The sequence below is a fragment of the Strix uralensis genome, chromosome 4 (assembly GCF_047716275.1).
Source record: "Strix uralensis isolate ZFMK-TIS-50842 chromosome 4, bStrUra1, whole genome shotgun sequence".
NCBI lineage: Eukaryota > Metazoa > Chordata > Aves > Strigiformes > Strigidae > Strix > Strix uralensis.
In genome coordinates this window covers 113510018-113532394 of record NC_133975.1, presented here as the reverse complement: position 1 = coordinate 113532394, position 22377 = coordinate 113510018, and the positions used below count along the sequence as shown (strand labels likewise).

The following is a 22377-nucleotide window of genomic DNA, read 5'->3' as shown; positions in this document are numbered from 1 at the left end:
TTAGATGTCTCATTTTTGTACCAGTGCAAAGAACATACTATAGATTCTTCTATATATTTTATCATCTTATGTGTTCTATTTCAAGGTACTCCATGATATAGACAAAGTGTTACTCAGGTATTAAAGCAAAATAGTATGCTTATTTAAAAACACTGTACATTTTAATGATTCTTGTGTGCTATGCCTTTGCCTTGCATAGAAAATGTACATAAGATGCTTTCTCAGCATCTGAATAATTTATTTTGAGATAGTCTTTCAGAGGCACACATTAAAGTTGCGTGGATTGATGTCAGAAACTGAGGTTAAATAACAGGCTCGAGGTTAAATAACAGGTACTCTGTTAAAACTATTGCACATCTATGTCAGTTGGCTGAACACTAATTAAATATAGATGGAAACAATATAATGAACTTAAATGAATGGTTTTAAGCTGGTATCATGTTACCAACACATTAAGTCATGCTGTATTTTTCTCCTACTGCTTAGACTAGTCACGGATTTGAAAGTTAACTGTCCACTTATTTCAGCCAATGAGAGGTGTATAGGCAACTATTTAAAATTTTTATACCAATATGCCCATTTTTTAACTGATTTGTTAAATAGGAAGATTAATTTTCACAGTAGTGGTTCTACACTGTAGACTTACTGACACCAACGTTAAATGTTTGCAATCCATTTCCTTGCTATGCAGTATATATTGGGAGAGACAGTATCTTAGAATAAGTGCCCGATATATGTGTTGCTTTACATGTTAGCATCTATGTCCTGAATTGTATCTAGGAATAAAAAGGAGGCACTGGAGTTCTTACTGAACTAGTATAATGTCTCTGTTCTCCATACTGCTCAGTAGTAATCAGTTGCTTCTGAAGTTTCCATATGATCTTTCAAGCTTGATCCTAATTATAGCTAACTGCAGTCATATGCTTTAGGAATTGCATACTCAGAGTTAATGTGGTGGATTTTATATAAATGACTGCATTTAGATAAATTAACACTTGATCTTTTCCCATTTGAGGTGAGATAGGTCTAGCACCAGCAGAAAACCTGAGACTACCTCAGTATTGGAAGCTTCTTGGATACGAGCAGTGGCAAAATATTCATGCAATAGAGACCATCTTTGTTAAGTTCTTCTTGTACTTCTACAGCTTTCAAGTATCATTTCTAGTAGATCTGGATATTTATTTGTTTGCTCTCATTCAATTCTTTTTTTTTTTTTGAATTTAAGGGAACACAGGTGTGATACCAACTGGTTATATAGGAAAAATAGGAAATATTCTGCATTCTGAGAAAACTGATCAGTTTGAGATGTTATTTCTGGAATTTTCCCATTCATTAGGAAGTGTAATGAAAAATTTGTAACAGAATAATGCAGTCCATATGTCAAACTTTATAACTTTTAAGATGGATGATTTTGATCTACACCTTTTATTTTGATTCAGGAGCACAATCAATCTTTGTTGATCACATTATTTAGTTGGATCAAAGTCAATGCAATTGTTTGCCTCTCATTGCTGCTAGAAGGCTATTGACCATCAAGAATCAAATTATGTTAATGACAATTTCAGGCTGAAGGATTAAGAGAGCATGAAGACTCCGAAGTTGATTTGCATTAACAATCTTGACAGTTTCTAAAAGGAAAGATTTAGTGGAAGAATTATGACTGGCCAAGCTACCAGAGTGAAGAATCTGTCTTTTCCCCATTAAGTGTGAGCCTAACAATTAAATGAAGAGTAGCTAAGCTCAGCTTCTTCTATTAAGTACTTATGGTCCCCATTAATAAGGGATCTTTTTTCTAGTCTTCATCTAATTCTTCTATTCCAGTGGCACATAGACTGAAACAAGAATGTCCTATTGCATTTCAAGAGATTGAACAAGCACATCTGCCAAATCTCCTTGACAACCAGTATGTCCTTTTTAAGATAAGGATATTCTGTGAAATGGAAAACAGATTAATCCTGGATCCACTTGATCTTATCTTCAGAACATTCAGCCAGCTTCCCACATCACCAAATGTCTGATTCTTTTTTTAATACTGACTAATTAAATCATGGATTTCAGAGGGAGTTAATTAGAGAAAAGAGAATAATTCTATTATCAAGGTTGCATTCTAAAAAGGGCTTTAAAAGATTTAAATATGCCAGAACTTGGGCAGAATTTAGTATATGGTACAAAATGAGCCAGAATTCCTCTAGCCTTTTAATTACTTGATGCTAAAAGGTTGATGCAGTAAAAGAGACAGACACATAGAGAAACAAATACAGGTTGGGTTGTATTTTCAAAAATCGCTAGGCTTCTAAAGAAACAGAAAGAGGATTTTCAGGATGTTAGAGATAATGGAAGTTAGCCTTCTAATCTGCTTATGACTTCAAAAGTCCACTAAATTTCTGTTTAGGCATGTACTACTCTCTTAAAAGTCTATACCCTGAGGATGGACATGGCGCATCAAAAAATTTGAGTTCTGTCACTCTAGTCTTTCAGTTTTGATTGTAATTTGACATTCTAGTAAAAATATGCTTTTTTCTGAAAGCTGAGAGATTTATTTTTTCTCAACTTGAAGAATGATATCCTTGTTACCTGATGCTATGGAAGAAAACACAGTCCAAATTTCATTATGATCAGTCCATTATGATATTTTCTTTATTTATAATTTAAGAAATAAAACCAGCTTGGTATGAGAGAGTAGTCATGAGTACCTGGGAATTCTCAAAAGCCACAGCACTGAATGCTAATTTCTTCTGTAAGTGTACAGCTTTATTTTCCCCCAAAAGCCAATCTCTCTTTTGCAAATTGGTTTCACTTTTGGGGTTAATGTACTTCATTACTGCAAAATCCTGACCCCCAACCAAAGAAACTACTTCTTTACAAAACTGAAATTTCATAACAATATTATAGAAGGTATAGGTATGTTGTTGGCTGTTCTACCTTCTTTTGGACAGGAGTTAGGGGCAGATTTTCCCTTCCATTGTTTTTAATTCTCTCCTGTTTTCTTTTGTCATGGCTGAATATTAAATACTTTCAATAAATATAGAACACTTCTTTTTTTAACTTCTTATAGGTTTATTAGCCAGAGTTGTCCTTTCAGTAGCTTTGGTTACTGAAAAGTGTGAGCTACTTCTGAAAATAAGACTAATGAGTTGTGTGGGTACTTTTTAAAAATAAAAAAAAAGTGTGTATGCTATTAAGATAATGTATCATGTTTACATCAAATATAGTGGCTATGTGGATACAGTATCTTTATTTTAATAATGGATATATCATTCTTGCCTCTTCATTATCCTGAATAAAACATGTATCAAGTAAATGAAAATGTGTTAAGTTTTGTTTCCTGATGTCTACCTTTAAAATAAGAGCTAATATTATGCATTTTTAAATTGTGTAAAGTGATCACTTTTTTCTTATATTTTGCTTCTAAACTTAAGTTTTAAATCAATCTTCCTTGGCTTAAAGTGTAAAAATTCCCAGATGTTTTTTGCCTGATTGCATAGAAGCTAAGTAATAGCAACAAAGGCCCTGAACCAAACCTGATGGAGATCAGTGGAATTCTTCCTGCTGACATTTGTGAAAGTTGGACCAGGCTCTAAGGCAAGATGATGCAAAACTAAACTCTTTCTAGGGATAAGAAGCAGCATCACTATGATCATCATCATCAGGATGAAAGCAGTATTACAACAATTTCTTTATCTTACTGTTTGTCATTGGATGTGAATTCTGCTCTTTTTGAGTTTGTTTCCATTTCTGACTTCTGTATTTAAAGCCTGTATTAGTTGCATGTGTTTATGCTGTTTTCAACAGCATAACAGATACTAAGACAGGAAGACAGTCAATGTCAGCGTGAACAAGAGTTCCACCTTCCATATTGGTATCTCCAATCTGTGTATATTGTTAAAAATAACTTTCTTCTCTCTTTAGGCAGGAATTTTCAGCATGAATGCATGTGAAGAGGGATTTGCTACTGGTGGCAGGGATGGCTGTGTTCGCTTGTGGGACTTAAATTTTAAACCAATTACTGTGATTGATCTCAGGGAAACAGACCAGGGATATAAAGGTAAAAAGAAGTTTGTCACTTTTCATATACCAATAAAGTAGGAAATTTACCAGTGTTGTGAACAAGAAAAGACTTTAAAAAGTTGTTTCATGTATGTACTCTGAACTATTTGCTAGAAAAGAAATTTGATGTCTGCTGGTATGAAGGCCACGTAGTCCTTCAAAGTTACTGTAAAACTTACTGTGAAGTTGTCAATGCAGAGATTTAATTTTTTTTTTTCTTTTAAACCAATAAAATGCACATCTTTTTTATAGCACAGCAGTTTTTAACAAGGAACAGTAATTCTTTGAGAGAACTTAGAAGAGACAGGAAGATCTATAATGTAAAACAGTGGAGTGCAGAAATTGCATTTGCTAGTTATCCAAATTTTCATAAAAACTATTTGGAAGTAATCTACAGTTCTGTAGTACTTAGAACACAGCTTACATATACCTATGACTTCAATTACAGTTTATGTCATGCTAAAATTTTAGATCTAGCAGTCTATAGCATGTTTTGTCAGTGTTCTCGATGTTGTTGCTGTGGTGATTAAAGAAAAGAATACAAACGTATGCTGAAGCACTAATGTAACTTACAATATTGCTCTTTGCCCCCAGTCACTTCGTTGTTTTCTAATATCTTGCCAGGAATTTGACAATGTGGTAGAATGTCTGATGGCAATCAGATATTGAGGGTCAATAAATGATTACAAGTTAAATCTTTGTATTCTGTAATTGACTTGGTATTCCCACCAAGATTGCGAAATATTGCAACAAGATGGAACACCCTTTCAAAATACCCATTTTAAAAACCCTGTGGTACAGTGACTCTGTTTTAAATCTAAGTTTTCTCAGCTGTTTCATGTAGTTGAAAGCTGTGTTTCATTCCGTTTCATTCTTTCAAACTTGTTCTCCACTCCAGATTGTCTCCTTTACTTTTAATGGAACAGACTCTTGCCATGAACTCTTTTGGTTCTTGTTGATGACTTAGGTGAACTCCATCCTCATATTTTTGACTTGTCAAATGCCCATGACAGAGCTAATGGCTTTCTAAAAATCCTCTTTTTAATAAATTCAGTTTCCTGAATCTTTTCACTTCATTTTTTTTTTGGTATTGTATCCTTTTGAGGATTGCCTTTATGACCTGTCCTTCTACTAATTTTCTTAATTGCATTTTCTGCTGCTCCTATACCTCAGCTCTTGGTAATTTTATCTGTGAACACAAACTCAAGTTCTTTATCCCTGGGAATGGCTCACAGAACAATTACTTGACTCTAGATATATCTCCAAGTAGTCAAATTGTTTTTCAAATTATCTCCCTCCACCATAAGAAGTTCCAAATTACTAAACCAGATGTTTTAATCGTCCTTCATCAAAGATTCTGGTTGGTTGTTTCTTTATTTTTTAATCACTATAGACAATATAGCCGTATAATGTATAGATTATAGGGCTAGATTGTAAGGTGGTTATATTCACCAGTGCAGCACAACAGGAACGAATCTGTAATGCAGAACAGTTGGTGTGGAGGATTAGAGTAGCGCAACCCATGTGCATTCAGAGGTGTGTTTGAGGGGCATTAGCTCTAGCCTTGTTCAGTGGACTGAACATTGCATTGCAGTTTGAATGCACTGAGTGCACTCCTGGAGCCCATCTTTCAATTCTGTTTCATATGGCGGGAGTCTTATTTGTGCATTTGAAAGCCATCTTGTAATGCAAAGCATGACAAGAAGGCACAATCAGGAGCTTTGCTTTGAAAGGTAGCTGTGTCAGAATTAAAACATCAGTGCAGATGCACCAGACTGGCCTGCTAACCCACCCATTCACTGTTTCTCAGTCTTGCAATTTTTTTCCAATATAAATTTAATAACATAAGGCTCTTCCCTCTACATAGTTAAAAATATTTTTCAGAAGCACATCGACTCTTGCCATTACAATATTCCTTTATTTCATCTTGTAGATATAATTTTAATATTAATATATTAATATAGCATATTAATCCAGAGTAGTTTTTCAAAGATCATTCTTCAGCTACTCTCCACAAAAGTCAGTGTTTAAGCAAAGTGAATTAAGTTAGACATTGCTACCATCTAGTTATCTACACCTGAAATTGGCAAAATTGAGTTGCACTATCCGAATGTAATAAATACAGCCTGTTTTAGGAGGTGCATATTCTACAATTGGGCACCAAATATGGGGTTCTCAGTGTACAACTGTCCTAACTTCCATGTTATTATTCCCAACCTGATCTACAAGTGCAGTCTGTAAGTGCTCACCTCCACTGTAAGCCTGGAAACTAATTCAGTTGTTGGAAATGCTTGTTAAATTCCATCATAAACCCTTTTCATCTCTCTATATGTTGTTTCAGTTTGATTTATTTTTATTTTCTATTTAGTGAGAAAAATAATTCCAGATACTATTAAGATGTTAGGAAGATATGCTTTAGGGGGAGCATCTCAGAAACAGTCTGGGGAGAATTGGGCTCTTTAACTGTCTTGCATATAATGCATGTTCCACTGATGCTTCTCTCACATAATTTAGCTTTGTCTAGCTAGTATTAAAGTCCATGGTTTGATCAGAAATTGTCACTTATATTGTCTGCTATCTTTGAAATTGAAAGACATTAAATGTGTAATTTCAGATGCAAACACCAGTATTATCTTCCTCTGTCAGAAATCTTGTAATACAAGAGTTGGCTATGTGTCCTTTATTAAAATAAGGCTCATATTTTATTTTAGAATTTTTGCAATGTTAAGTTTGAGGTTAATGTTCCAAGAGCAATTTGTGTTGTATGGAATAGATAAAAGGAGTAAATGGAGGAATAAGAGAAGGTATATGGACACTTTTTGACATTTTCTTGCTTTTATGTTTTGTCATGTGCTACGTTACCTTTGTTGCACAAATTCTCAGGATGTATCTCTCAGTAACAATCTCTTCTACAGGTCTGTCTGTAAGAAGTGTTTGCTGGAGAGGAGACCATATACTCGTCGGGACACAAGATAGTGAAATTTTTGAAATTGTGGTGCATGAGCGTAATAAGCCTTTCCTGATAATGCAGGGGCACTGTGAAGGAGAGCTGTGGGCTTTGGCTGTCCATCCTACAAAACCGCTAGCAATGACTGGAAGTGATGATCGATCAGTCAGGTTAAATCTTGTTTGTTTAACTGTGTGCAGTTTTATATGAACAGCTCATTCTGTAGATAACCTAATTGAAATACATACATTTTAAAGGTATTAAAATGTGGCATTGAAGTTCTTCTGAACCAGTTATGCATGAAATTAGGGCTCTCCAGTAATAAAACATAGTGGAAATGCGTATTTCACAAAAATGAAATGTACAAAATTTGAACAAATTTCATTTAGCCTAACATTAAGCACCCATACACAAGTATCCTGTAAGTGTTTCCTTCTCAGGAGTTATGTTAGGCATTCACAGGTTGCAGTGAAAAAAATTGTAAAAAAAGCTTACAATTTTTACTCTTACCATAATCACTTTTTCACATGCTGTGAATTAACTTTTAGCTTGGGAGTTTCATCAGACTTAATGCATACATAGTAAATAGAATCTATATTCTGAGAAAACCTAGTGAATTACTCCCTTTTACAAGTTCATCCTTTTTTGTGAAAAAATGTGTTTTCTCTTCTTTCTTAGAAATTAGGTGGGTTGGCATTTTTGTTAAATATCTTAAGTGTAATGTTAATCAAAACACTAGTTGAATTATGAATATTGAAATAATGCTCTAGAATTCCAGATATATCTTGTAAATGATAGATGTTTTATGTTTATCTTGTAGTAAAAACTTACATGTTATAATACTATCTAGTTATAGGTAAGGAGTTACGGATAATGACTTGTTAATAGGAAAGAATATGTTTACTGAGCAAAGTCTTTAATTGTTCATTAATGTTCTTCTTGGCTAAAATGATTAGCAAAATAGTGGAATTTTCACATAGTGGTCTAAAATTATATATTGCTATATGTCATTCTCTTTATATTTAGAAAGTCAAACAAAATTAATATGCTCCTGCATTTTCTCATTAGATATTTTCTTGCTATTTTAAATACATGAATATTCTTTGCTGTATGCAAAATTCACACTTTTATCTTAGATTGTTCTTGTGGAAAATTATTTTAAAATAGCACACTATCGTGTCCAGCATTCTGCAGAAATTGCAGGTTTCATGCTATCTATGACATAGCTACAAAGCACTCCTCATGTTTGCAATTATTTCTTTATTTTAGAATTTGGAGTTTAATAGACCATGCTCTGATTGCCCGGTGTAATATGGAGGAACCCATTCGCTGTGCTGCGGTTAGTACTGATGGAATCCATCTTGCTCTTGGAATGAAGGATGGCTCTTTCACTGTGCTTCGAGTCAGGTATGTTACAAAAATTAAAAATAGATACCTTATTAACTCTTTCAAGCATGTTATCTAATTGCTTTTATAAATTGTATGTATATTGACACTGTAGTGACCATACATGAGAAGATCACTTACATTTCTGTTTTAAGTTATTAATCTTGAGGTGCTCAGATTTTTAAAATGTGTGCTGCATGTGTTCATGTTGTTCTATAGCAACACATTTGAAAAAGTATATTGGTCTATTTGCAAAGAATGGCAGTGTTCTAGGAAGCGTTTTACTTCAGGTTTTAGCTTTATTAATTATTCTTGAATTTCTAAGACATAAATTTTCATTACTTCCTAAATTGCTTCCATGTGTTGAAATGCTGCTGTCAGCACATCACACGTACAAAAACAGTGCTGCCTTTGTTGCTGTGATGTTTTAAAGGGAAAATGAGATCTATGTCTCATGTCAGTAAGTTTTCTTCCCTGAGTGAATAAAGATCTGGTAATTTGCCTGATTTAATATTTTTTGTGGACCCAGCTTGAACAGTTCGTTTTGTTCACTCTGCCTCAGCCTGGTGCAGCACCTCTTTGTGTCACCATTCCCTTCTCTCTCTTTTTTTTTTTTTTTTTTGGCCATGAAGCCCCACCCAACTCTAAAATAGCAGTGTTGTGTTTGCGTATGTGATAGTAAAGTTCATTTCATCATTTCAGTTTTGTCCGTTTTAAAAAACTGGGAACTTGACAGTATGATAAGGCTCTTCTATACTTATGACATGCTTTCTTTCATACTACAGAGATATGACTGAGGTTGTTCATATCAAAGACAGGAAAGAAGCTATTCATGAGCTGAAATATTCACCAGATGGGAATTTCCTAGCTGTTGGTTCCAATGATAGCTCTGTGGATATATATGGTGTTGTTCAGCGGTACAAGAAAGTTGGGGAATGTATTGGATCTTTAAGTTTCATCACCCATATGGATTGGTCTTCAGACAGTAAATACTTACAGACCAATGATGGCAATGGGAAGAGACTTTTTTACAGAATGCCAAGTAAGATTCTGAGTTGCCTTTATGATATTTGTTACTTATTACTGGAAGAATGTATCGTAGTTTTGTAAATACAGACTCTGGTTCAAAGCACTGGGTTACAGAGAAATTTTTTCTAAGTTCATATAAATATTTACTATATTTGAATAAGTACATCATTTTCCAGCAATGTTACTTACTTTTATCCTTATGTTTACTCTTCTTTATAATGGATCTTTTCATGGTAGAGATGCTGGCTTATAATTTATATTATTTCTCTAAAATTTGCCCCCACTTTTTTAGAAAAAGAAAAATTCAATTTTGCAATAGCTTAATAGCTTTGTACTTATTGAGCTTGGATATTAAATGGATTATCATTGCTTGAGCTGTATGTTTTTTAAAAATGTGTGGAAAAATCAGTATGTTGTGTCTCAGAAGAGTCATCTGGTTTTCTAGAACTATGCAGCAGAACTGAGGAATTTAACTTAAAAGAGCTTTTACAGTGATAAATTTGTAATAGATAGAAACAGTTGGAGTGCAAATGAATCGGAACTAATGGGATTAGGTAACTGCAGAGAAAATAAGAGTGCCTGATTAAAGGATGCCAGAATTTTAGGAATTACTGGAAACCAAAGAAATATCGAAGCTGTGATACATATATGATTCAATCATGTAACTTTCAAAATGAATAAAAATACCAAAATGAAATTTAGCTGGGCAGTCTACTGATAACACAAGTTCAAATGTGTCTTTTCTCTCTTATGGCAGGGAACTATTAAAGAAAATTAGTATGTTACATAATAGTAAAATACAGTTTTCAGATTCAGAGTTCGTGACAACCCCATTATTGTAAATATTTCCAAGACAACACTGTCTTGAAAACTTGACTGAACTGTCCCATAGTCTTGAAACAGTTTTCATCAAGACAATTCCCTCTGCAGGGGACATATGCACATAGTATGTGTATCTTATAGCTTCAAATTTAAGTAGTCCTGATTAGTGTGTCAAGGGCAGTGTTTCTCACAAGGTTTGACTTGTTTCTTCTGTGTGTATACCCTCTTTACATGATATCATTCTATATTTTTCCCACTCATCGTATTTGTAGTAACTATTTATTGTCATCACCACTCACTATATTGTCCCTTCATTTGTTATACAATATTTATACTTTGCACTATACGTTATTCACAGTTCCATGGAGCTTTTTGTGACTCTTTGCTGAAGCATCTAATTCATTCTATGCACAAGTTTGATCTTGTATACTAAATGAGACAGAAGATACGTAAGAAAAGATAGAATTTAATTAGACTGTAACAAATAATGTACACACAGGAGGAGCAGTTTGAAGTTCCATAGGCAGATTTCACCCTGGAGTTTCTTGATATATTAGAATGTGGGATTGTGAAAGTTTGTTTATGTAGAAAATTTAGCACGGTCAGTGAAGTTAGAGGAACCCCCTGAATATTTCAAAATAATGATCAGAATTGTGTAACACTTGAAATTCCACTATAAATGAGTAAGGAACTTACAGTTGCCTAATACAAGATCTGTAGGATTTAGTCATGGATATAACCAGTATTAGTAGTCATTGTTTATGTGGATTAGCGATTGAAAGAGATTACAAGGTAAACCTTGTCAAAGGGTGTAGTTACTTCATCAGAGCTGAAGGATCTTCCAACAGGACACTTGATTTCCTTTCCTTTCCTTTTTTTTTTTAATTAAGTCTTCCTTTCTGATTTATTTCCCTTTTTGCTTTATCTTTCTTGATGGCGTTCTTTGCTCTGTTTATTCCAGTCCACTTGAGTTCTCCCTTGACTATCCTTCTGTTGAAAACTTACCTCCTTACAGTAGCTGAGGCTGCTCCCCCCTACATCCTGTCCCATCCCATCCCATCCCCTTCCACTAGTCAGAATCCTATTAACAATAAGAAGACAGGAAAAAACCCAGCCTAGTTGCTTTCAGTTTTGTTACCACTGTAGACTGAGAGGTGAATTATTGCCAGTGTCCTGCTCAGGTTCTGCAGTTGCCCACTCAGTCTGACTCACAACTTTTACATTTGCTTGCATTGTTCTTGTGTTGCTCCTGCACTTTTCTTCTGGCTGTTCTTGAAGATGCAGTATTTATTAAATGGGCCTTTGGTCTGACTCAGTACTTAAGCTCTTACATGAAACTTTGTGGGACTGGAACAATCTTATTACAGACAGATCTGATGTGAAATAATTTAACAAGGATCTAAGCATAAAAGGTTGGTATTTTAAGTAATTGACAGTGGCCAGATCTAAATGAGTTCTTCAGTTTTTGCTTTATATAATATAGGTTTGTAGAATAGTTCAGCGAAAGAATTTTTCCAAACTTTATCTTAGAATGGCAACAGGTATTTTTTGATAAACATTTAAAAATAACACAGACTCAAGCAAATATCAAGAAATAATACTGTATATATACAAGATATACTATATATACTACAAGAAATACTGTAAAGTACCAAACCAATGATCTGTTAAGTAGTGTTGAGAAGCCTTACTGCTGATACTGTTGGTCATAACAGAGAACATTAGATCAAGACAGTTGTAGAAGTCAGTTTTTAATTCTGTCTCACTTGGATTTAATTCCAGAGAATTAAAAAAAATTTTACATTGCATAACTAAATATTGAAAAATAGCTCTTTATTTTTGTTCTTAGGTGGAAAAGAAGTAACAAACAAGGAGGAATTAAAAGGCGTTCAATGGGCATCATGGACCTGTGTTTCTGGCCTTGAAGTTAATGGCATCTGGCCTAAATATTCAGATATAAATGATATAAATTCAGTGGATGCAAATTTTATTGGGCAAGTTATGGTTACGGCTGATGATTATGGAATAGTAAAGCTCTTTCGATACCCATGTCTAAGAAAAGGTAGTACCTTTAAGTTCAATTGTAAATGTGTATTTTGGAATTTTGGTTATTCAAGAAAAAGGTTTTAGAAAACTGGGTTTTTGAAATTATATCAGTGGGCAATATTTATTCTTAGAAGTTTAGTTTGAGCTCAAAGGTAGAAAACAATAATAGGCTGGTGTATTGACAACTGTATTAGTATTTTATTTGCATTATGAATAGGAAAGCCAAAGGTTTTACACATACTTTATTTTGTGAAATAGTTATCTTTTTTTTTTAATAGAATTTTATGAGGTGATGCAATATCTACCCTTTTATGAGATACATATCTTCAAGTATCTCACCTTGGTCTTCAAGTAGTTTTCTTCCTTCCTCTGGATCTGTGTTGGAGATTTGGTCTAGGAGTTAGAAAAAATGACTTTACTAAATGATTAGAGGCAGTAAATAAGTGAACAGCAAATTGGTCCCATAGTCAGAGTATGCCACTGTATGTTACTTGAAGGTTAAAAACTTTTCCAACACATTTTTCCTCAAAATTTTACTAGCAATAAGGACAAATCTTGTGTGAAATTTTAAAAACTGAAACCTAAAGCCAAGGTCTATAATTTTCAAGTTTACTGTTCAGGACTGTGAGTGAACAGGGAGAGAAGGTTATCTTTTTAGATGAGAAGGGCTTTATTTTTTCAGAGCTGTTTGAAGAACTCTATTCTAGACACCTTTCAAGTTGAACAGATTATCAATAGCAGAGATCTCTGTCTTCAAGCTGGTAACATGGTGATGATCAGAGGAAGCCTGTGAAATGTTCCCTAGCTTTTAAACCTAAAAAGTTTGCTTGGGGACTAGATCAAATCTCTAAGTTTTGAAAGTGGAAACAAAAAGTTGCACTGTTGCATCATTGCAATTTGCAGCATTGCATGTTTAATGCTGGCTACAGTGTCATGATCTTTGTGATGGGTCTTGAGTTATGTCTTCAAGCAATATGTGCTTAAAGAAATGATTTATTTTCTTTAAAATGACTGATGTTCCACTATAGGTTTTTCAACTGTTTTTGTAAAAGTATATTAAAGAACATTTCATTTCAATCTTTCCAGTTTTATTTTTAAAGTGATAAGGGTTTTATTGATACCTGAGGTAATCCAAAAGTATATTCTTGAAAAGACTCTTCTGTCCATTTGAAGGAGACTGAATTTGTTCCCTTTTTATCCCCTATTTTGCACTAGAATTATAAAACCAAAGAAAAGGCACAAGAATCTGTATAATGGAGTGCTGTTAGGAACTTCTTTTTAGTAACTGATCCAGTGATTGTGTTGTAATTATGTAGTAGTCAGTGAAAACATTAACTTGATGTAGTTCTACTACTAGAGGTGTGAGGATATGAATTGCTAGAAGTGCTTAACACTCAAATTGCACAAACAGTGGGAACCAGTGCTATGAGCACACATAGGGGGGTGTTTTCACAGAGCTAAATATACATCATTTAGCATTTAAATAACTGTATCTTTTCAATGTAGAAATAATAATAGCCAAAATCTTGGTTTGTAAAAAATAAAATAATATAACTTTTTTTTTAAATCTTTCTTTAGTACATCTCATACAGCATTACCATATGTCTTATCTCTTTGTGTTTGACTTATTAAAGGTGGTATATCCTGGAATCCAAATTTTAAAATTTGTCTTAAAGACAGATTAAAATTTGGGAATGCTGCAAAACCTAGCTGCTATTAATTAAAATATCTTAATTAAACTGTTACTTTTTATAAGAGTTCCTTGATACTTTTTCTGAAACTGCTTCTGAAACATTTATTCCACGTATACTGAAAGAGATTTTTATTCTTGTTCAAGGAGCAAAGTTTAAAAAATATCTCGGTCATTCTGCTCACGTGACAAATGTCAGATGGTCGCACGATCACCAGTGGGTTGTTTCCATTGGGGGAGCTGATCATTCTGTCTTTCAGTGGAAATTTGTCCCTGACCGGAAGTTGAAGGACTCTCTTCATATAGCACCTCAAGGTAAGTAATTTATTAAAAAAAACAAAGGGTGGGAGGAGTCGAGGCTGTAAGAGGAGTAAAATTCTTTGGTGCAAGTATAGAAATAAATATTCAGAATTGTCAGTCTGCGCAAAATTGTTCTTTAATGTTGCATAGAGTGAGGGATAAATCTATTAAGATATGAACCCCCTTGTGTTCTAGCCGATCCTCAAAGGTTAGAGAGGGTGGGGATGTCTGGTCTTATCTCTGAATAGGTATGCCAATTATGGCTGTGACTGTAGGCCTGACACCAGATGCATGAACAGCCCATGTGCTGTAGGTCTGACACCGGATGCATGAACAGCCTGTCTGCTGTAGGTCCAGTCACATTCAAAAGAAGCGGTCAGGTTCATAAATAGTACGGTTTATTCTTATGCAACATATACAGATTCTTTAAGACTGTCTACAATAAATGCGCTATACCAGAATAGCTCTACAAACAAATCATTTGTTTGTAGATTGCAATCATAAGCTCAATTTCCCAGGTAGGCACTCAGCATAGCCAAGATCACAAATCTTACCAAAGGGCATTCCTTCTGGGGGCAGGGGGTGAGGAGGACAAACCCGTTGATCTGTCCCTGCAATTTGGTGTCAAGTTCTTGTCCCTCCCCAGGTTATGTATGAAATTGGGGTAGTATTTATCCATTACTGTGCCAAGCGTGTTGGTGGGACTGTGGTCAAGCTACTGTTCCTTCAGTAGTTGCACAAAACATTTCTTGGTATAACCTCTGAGCAGTTGCCCAAAACATTTCTTGTGAAAAGTGGAAGAACGGGACTGCACGGCCTTCACCTTGCTTCATGTTTCTCCCTGGTGTCATGGCAACACAAACCACCGGCTCTTCACCCAGTGCTGTGTGTGCTCTGGGCACCAGGTGTTCAGCAATACTGGGCTTTGCAATTTTCCACTGTTTTGTGTTTCCAACATTTAAACTTTGCAGCTGCCTGAAGTACCTGATGGAGTTGCTGATACTTGCCTGTACTGTGTATGCTCAGTCTAGCAAGACTGTGAAAAAAATTCATCACTGTGTTCCCTGTGCAGAGGGAAAATTTAAAAGTTCAGATCATACATACAAATTTATGAATTCTGTATGTACCATCCTTTACTAAATTGACAACAACTGGATGCCCAGATGTCACTGGAATAAAAGATGTATATATCTCCCACTGACTGAAAAAGGGGAAACATAATCCCCGTTTTTAAAGAAGGAGGACCCGGGGAACTACAGGCCAGTCAGTCTCACCTGTGTGCCCAGCAAGGTCGTGGAGTGGATCTTCCTGGAAACTATGCTAGGGCACATGGAAAATAAGGAGTTGACTGGTGACAGCCAACATGGCTTCACTAAGGGCAAATCGTGCCTGAGAAATTTGGTGGCCTTCTATGACAAGGTTACAGCATTGGTGGATAAGGGAAGAGCAACTGACGTCACCTACCTGGACTTGTGCAAAGCGTTTGACACTGTCCCACATGACATCCTTGTCTCTAAATTGGAGACACATGGATTTGATGGATGAACCACTCAGTGGATAAGGAATTGGCTCAATCCAAGCAGAGAGCAGTGAGGAGTGGCGTTCCTCAGGGGTTGGTATTGGGACCGGCGCTGTTTAACATCTTTGATGACGACATGGACAGTGGGATTGAGTGCACCCCCAGCAAATTTGTGGACGACACCCAGCTGTGTGGTGCAGTCGACACGCTGGAGGGAAGGGATGTGCCATCCAGAGGGACCTGGACAGACTGGAGAGGTGGGCCTGTGCAAACCTCATGAAGTTCAACAAGGCCAAGTGCAAGGTCCTGCACATGGGTCGAGGCAATCCCAAGCACAAACACAGGGTGGGCAATGAGTGGATTGAGAGCAGCCCTGAGGAGAAGGACTTGGGGGTATCAGTGGATGGAAAGCTGACTGTGACCCAGCAATGTGTGCTCGCAGCCCAGAAAGCCAATCGCATCCTGGGCTGCATCAAGAGAAGTGTGGTCAGCAGATTGAGAGAGATGATTCTCCCTCTCTACTCTGCTCTTGTGAGACCCCACCTGGAGTACTGTGCCCAGTTCTGGGGCCCCCAGCATAAGAAGTACATGGACCTACTCGAGCGGGTCCCGAGGAGGCCACAAAGATGATCAGGGGGCTGGAGCACCTCTCCTATGAGGACAGGCTGAGAGAGTTGGGGTTGTTAAGCCTGAAGAAAAGAAGGCTTCAGGGAGACCTTATAGCAGCCTTCCAGTACTTAAAGTGGCCTACAGGAAAGCTGGGGAGGGAATCTTTATCAGGGAGTGTAGTGGTAGGACGAGGGGTAATGGCTTTAAACTGAAAGAGGGTAGGTTTAGATTAGATATAAGAAAGAAATTCTTGACTGTGAGGATGGTGAAGCACTGGCACAGGTTGCCCAGCAAAGTTGTGGCTGCCCCCTCCCTGGCAGTGTTCCAGGCCAGGTTGGACGGGGCTTTGAGCAACCTGATCTAGTGGACGGTGTCCCTGCCATAGGTTGGAACTAGATGATCCTTGAGGTCCCTTCCAACCCAAACCATTCCATGATTCTATACTCATGTGATTAAAACTTTGAAGTATTTAGATGATAATTTAAGCATTGTAATTGATTTTTATTTTTAAGCAGACTATAGGTGTTTAATATTTGGAAAAAAATGTAGATCATGTTTCTACCAATGACTAATAACAGCAATTATTCTCATGACTGAGTTTCCCAAAACCAAACAATTAAGTGAGTGCCTCACTTGCAAGTTCCTAAAGGAATTTAGAGTCCTTTGGGGAAATAAATATATAGACTTACAATGAAATATACTATTTCACCCTTTAATTGCTAAGATGAGATGAAGCTGTATCAGTATGGACCCAGCTAATAGGTAAATTAATGCTGATTCAGTGCTGGCCTTGTCAGTGCCAAATGCAGAAGGAAGCAATAGTTCTCTTCATCTCCTTGATGAAGCCTCCAAAAGCCTTTAACTGGTTTGGTCCTTCATGGTATGAATTAATTTTCAACTAATTATTTCCCACGACCCAACTTTTTCATTAACTACTGCTTCAGAAGATAAAATTTTTATATATTAAGTGTTGATTAGATTTCTTATTTCTGGCTATCTGACAGTATGTACAACATACATCTGTCACACTGTTGGTAATTGTCCTGTTAATGGCTTTTCTAACTGTAATCTGCCACCTTCATGGGTAGCAATATTGTTTTTCTCTAGATCATTGATAAAATGTTAAGTAGTATAGCTCCAAAGATTGCTCTTCATTGCATATTTCTAGAAACTTTTCTTACTGAGTGGTGATTCTCTCTTTGCAATTACATTTTGAGATCTTTTAAAATCCATTTGTGTTCTAGACTCATTTTGTGTCTGGTTTCTTAATGAAAAAATGTGGAACATTCAATCAAAGGTTGCAGAAAGATCCAAATATATTTTTTATTAGCCAGGACATTCTTTTCAGTTTCCGTTGGAATGAAACTCTGTGCTACAACTTTATCTGGCTTTCCCCAGATGTAAAACAGAAACATTAAATGACTACTCTTTTTCTCCACAGTCGCTGAAAATTTTAACACTTCCTTCCTATATCTGTTTTTTTCTTTCCTAATCTATGAGAAGAATTGCTCCTTTCATCAACGGCTCACCTAACCATAAGTTTCTCCTTGGAGCCCTTTACTTCTCTTGTTAGTTTTCTGCAAGTCTTAGTTTCTGCTTTATATTTGTTACTTCGTTCTCTTCTTTCTTCCTTTCCTCTTAATGTTAATGAAATAATTTTAATGAATAAAAAATAACTTGCTGCCCAAAATAAACAACAACAACAAAATTATATTTACATTTGGCTTATTTCTACTGTATCAGCAGAAATGATCCTGTCAGGCTGTTAATTCTTAGCAGTTTCTGTTATAGCTAATATATGCATTGATTATCAAATCAGAATCCTTAAGCAGTTTCTTTAAACACTTTCTGGTTTGCAATTTAGGTTGCTTCATTTCCTGTTTGTGTTTTCTTGGTGGCAGAGAGTCTGGTTGATTCTAATAGTGATGAATCAGATTCAGATCAATCTGATGTTCCAGAGCTGGACTCTGAAATTGAACAGGAGACACAGATCACCTATCGTCGACAGGTAAAGATTTTAGTTTTGATGGCAGTTGGAATACTTCTCAGGGTTTAAGTTGGTCTTTTATGAAGACCTGTTGAAATGTGAAAACTGGGGAGACTGAGAGCTGAGCAGGAACTGACCAAAACCTTTAGAATTGTTATTATCTGATGCATTAAAAATATTAAGATGCAGTAGAGAAAAAACACGATTACATGTATTCCTAGCATGTTCTATTAGAGTTTTGGTTGTAATGTAAAAACAAGTTATACTATACAATAACCAGCTACATTTATTGGAGATTTTTTCAGTGATGTCAATATAACATTTTTGTGGGTGATAACTGTGGCTGAATTCTCAGAAACATGCTTTTCTTGTGAATCTCTTAATTTATGAGTGTGCTTTTTCTTAAAGGTTTACAAAGAAGATCTACCTCAGCTTAAAGAGCAATGCAAAGAAAAACGGAAAAGTGCAGCTTCAAAGAGACGAGAGCGAGCTCCAGGGAACAGTATAAGATTACATTTTGTTCATGGGTATGAAAACTAGGATTCTTTAAAATATACAAGCAGACTGTTTGTGTGTTATAGATTGGTGTTTATCATTTAATAATCTGATGAAAGACTTCGAGGTCAGTTGCTTTATGATTTATTGGTTTTATTTATTTCTATAAAAATAAATTTACACTAAATTAATAGAAAGCTTTGATGCCAAGCTAGACTAATTGTAAACACAAATTCTAAAGTGAATTTTCACTGAAGCTTTAGCTGATAGTTGTTATTTGAATAGAGGTGACTAAATACAATATTTGGCTATCACCCATATTTTTCAGGATCTGAAAAGTAATAGTTCTCTTCAGTATATTATTTTGGATGCTACAACAGAAACTTGGTGTAGTTGAAGATGACTGGGTTCTGTACTAAGTGGTGTGTCTATTGGTGTTTTATTAAAAAAAAAGTATAAACTGTACCTAATCTGAAAAAATTTACACGTTCCTCTGTTTAGGAATTAAATTTAATTCTTAATAGGTCCTGTGAGTGTGCTGAAATTCAGTTTCATTCTCTTTTTGGTGCTAATTTGAGAAACAAAATGACTTTCAGATGCATCCTTGAAAGCTTACAATTTCGTCTTTAGGATTGGTATTCTCCCATATCTCTTCACAAGTGAAGACTTTTTCATCAGAACAAAGATGTGGTGTTTTAAAGCAAACTGGCAGTATATGTTACTACATTAGAATAATGATCAGAGATATAAATTCCCTTGATAAAAGAAAACCAAAGCCTTTATTAAATTAAGGCTTTGGAAATCAGGTGATACTGTTTTTCCTTTCAAAAGATACCTCTTTGCAGGAATACAGCTTCTTTTTAGAGATAACTAAATGCACAGATAAGTTACTGTCTGTCTTTATAATGACACTTAAACAATTTTAGAAGGGGTCCACATGGAATGCTTAATAAATTAATTGGCTAAGAACAGTTAATCATTCAACTCAGCAATTTTGTCTGTAGAAGACATGGAGTCTGAGGAATAGCTTTGGAAATAATGACAACTGGGAAGCTTGGTGCAGAGTTGGGTTTTTATATCTATTTTTGATGCTCCAGAGTTCTCAGTTGAAGATTTTTGTATCTGTGTAGAAAATGCATTAAGGTGGGTAGCTGTATGTAGTCTTTAAAATTTGGTCTAAGAATCAAACCAAATGATCCTGAAGAAGATGTAGCACAAGTAAGGGCCCTGGATCTTTGGGATTATTGTTATTTCCTTCACAACAGAAGTGAAGCTTGACCAGAATATCCAGGAATGACCAGAAGTAGAATGTCCAGTTGAGTTCTGTCTGGTTACCCAATGGGCATCAAGGAAACTAATGAAGAATCCATGCTGAACAACAGATTTTTCTCAATGTCCAGGCTGTTAACTTTAAAGTGACCCACATCCAAGTGAGTAATAGGCATATTCTCTGATTCAGGAAGTCTGCTTTGCTTCATCTTTCTTTAGCTGCAATGGAAATGTCTTGGATGTTCCTTGAAAGTGTAAAAAGTGGTGCTTTTTTGAACTAGGGGAATAGGAAGCTCTTTTTCCTTTCTTTGTTTTTGAGCACGTTGTTTTTTGTGTTTTGAATTTGTCAATTGCCTTGAAAGATGAACTTTTAAAAATCTCTTCATATCCTGTAAGAAATCTTTTAAATCTCTGGTTACTTCCTGTTTTGGAAGGGGATAAAAACAATAATGCTGATTATGTGAGCCAGACGCTGACTAATATGGATGAGAAAGCAACTTCTATTAACAGGTTAACTTTTAAAATGCATCTTTCTCTAAGAGATATGATGCAATCATGATGAGAAACATGTTATTAAAGTTGTGTGTACTAGTTTGGCCTCTTTTTGACTATTTCTGTATTTTCTTTCTGCCATGTCTTTGACAGTGGTGGTGGTTCAGAAACGTAAAAAGGCTACATCTTTTGAGATATTCAGAGGACCCCCTTTCTCAGACTCAATGCTTATAATAACTTTTGCTGGCAGGGAATAAGGATGCAAATATAATACTTAGGTCCTGTATTCTCTCAGAGCTATGCTGCTGATCTCTCAAAAATTATTTTATCTTTTTTGTTTAATATTCAAAGGATTTAAGCAAGATCTAGTTTGAGTTTCAGATATTCATTGAACTGACCTTATCATAAGATGAAATTTGGTTACAGTTTCAAAATGACATGGGATTTCTCATCCTCTTAAATGAGAGTCTTACGACACCTTGTATGGACTCCTACCAGAGGGCTACGAATACCTGCAAATAACATCTGAAGGGAGTAGGCTATGAGGAAGTCCTGTTGAGAAAACACTATTGCCATGTGAAAGTTTTGGGATTTTTTTTGTTTGTTTGTTTTGGGGTTTTTTTGACATATCTCTACCTTCGTGCTGAAGACTCTGACCTCAACCATGTTTATTTTGACATTTGGTTCTTCTGAGGATAGGGTTTTCACTATGTTTGGAAATTTCCCACATATACATTGAGGAGCAACATGCAAATTTTGAAACTCTTACAGGATTAGACAAACTATGGACATTGACTCTTTTCCCAGAGAGGACACTACTTGTGAAGTTGCCCCTTAGTTTGCTATATATGTGACTATATATAACCTTCAACTGTGAGTGGGATCCAGCTTCAGGTTAAAGAATTTACAGTTGTGTGCCTAAAAGTAGGTGGTTTTATGTGTGTATCTAAACTTCCATCACAGTCAGTGGAGATCCAGGTGGTAGTCAGTGAAGCATAAGGAGCGATTTCGCTCAAGTAAAATTAAATGCTGACTGGTTGATCAGCTGAGTAGCCCTGCAGGTTCCGTTGGCTGTATTGACTGCTGATTAAAATGTAGGTGTTAGTATATCTAAAACACATGGGAACACCTACATTTATGCTCTTCATGACCTTGGTAACGGCAGAATTTTTTTTCTACATAGCATTGAGGTAGCTATCTTTTCTTCTGAAAGTTACTGTCATATTAACTTGAATCTGTCCTGGATTAATGGTTTGATTAGCTGTTGTTGAAGACCACTTGAAAACATAAACTCCTGCAGAATGCAGTGTTATGTTTATTGTGCCTTGTTATATATTACTCAGTAGCTATGATGCAGAGCTTGCTGTTGTTATTATTTAGTTTCTAGTTGCTAATCAAGATGCCTTGTAAATTACTTCTGTGGCTTGTTTTCTGCATGCAAAGAATTGTTTCTCTTCATGCTTTTTTCTGAGATTAGCTAATGATCTCAGTTCTAAATTGGTTTAATAATATGGAGATGTAGGTATTTTGGAACTGTGTAGCATAATCTCGGGAGTTATCTTCTATACTGAAACATGCTTCTTTTCATCTCTGTTTGGACTGTCAAAGCCCATCACTTTATCCTTCCAGAGAAAAGTACCTAACTAGTCAGGGAGTTAGTAGACTGGCATGTGCAAAAGACCAGACGCGTTTAACTGGGTTACAGAATGTCTTTGTTTGCACTGCTTGATATTTTGGCA

At 35.6% G+C, this 22377-nt stretch overlaps 1 protein-coding gene across 2 annotated transcripts in view; it reads left to right on the top strand.

Annotated features, from left to right (window-relative positions):
* EML5 (EMAP like 5) overlaps positions 1-22377 on the top strand; it is a 123542-nt gene that overhangs the window by 32510 nt on the left and 68655 nt on the right. For both annotated transcript variants that reach the window (XM_074868562.1, XM_074868561.1), the window contains exons 6-13: positions 3910-4045; positions 6963-7164; positions 8264-8401; positions 9166-9422; positions 12081-12293; positions 14115-14282; positions 18297-18403; positions 18791-18909. In XM_074868562.1, coding sequence (XP_074724663.1) covers positions 3910-4045; positions 6963-7164; positions 8264-8401; positions 9166-9422; positions 12081-12293; positions 14115-14282; positions 18297-18403; positions 18791-18909 — 1340 coding nt within the window. The remainder of the gene's footprint in view (positions 1-3909; positions 4046-6962; positions 7165-8263; positions 8402-9165; positions 9423-12080; positions 12294-14114; positions 14283-18296; positions 18404-18790; positions 18910-22377) is intronic.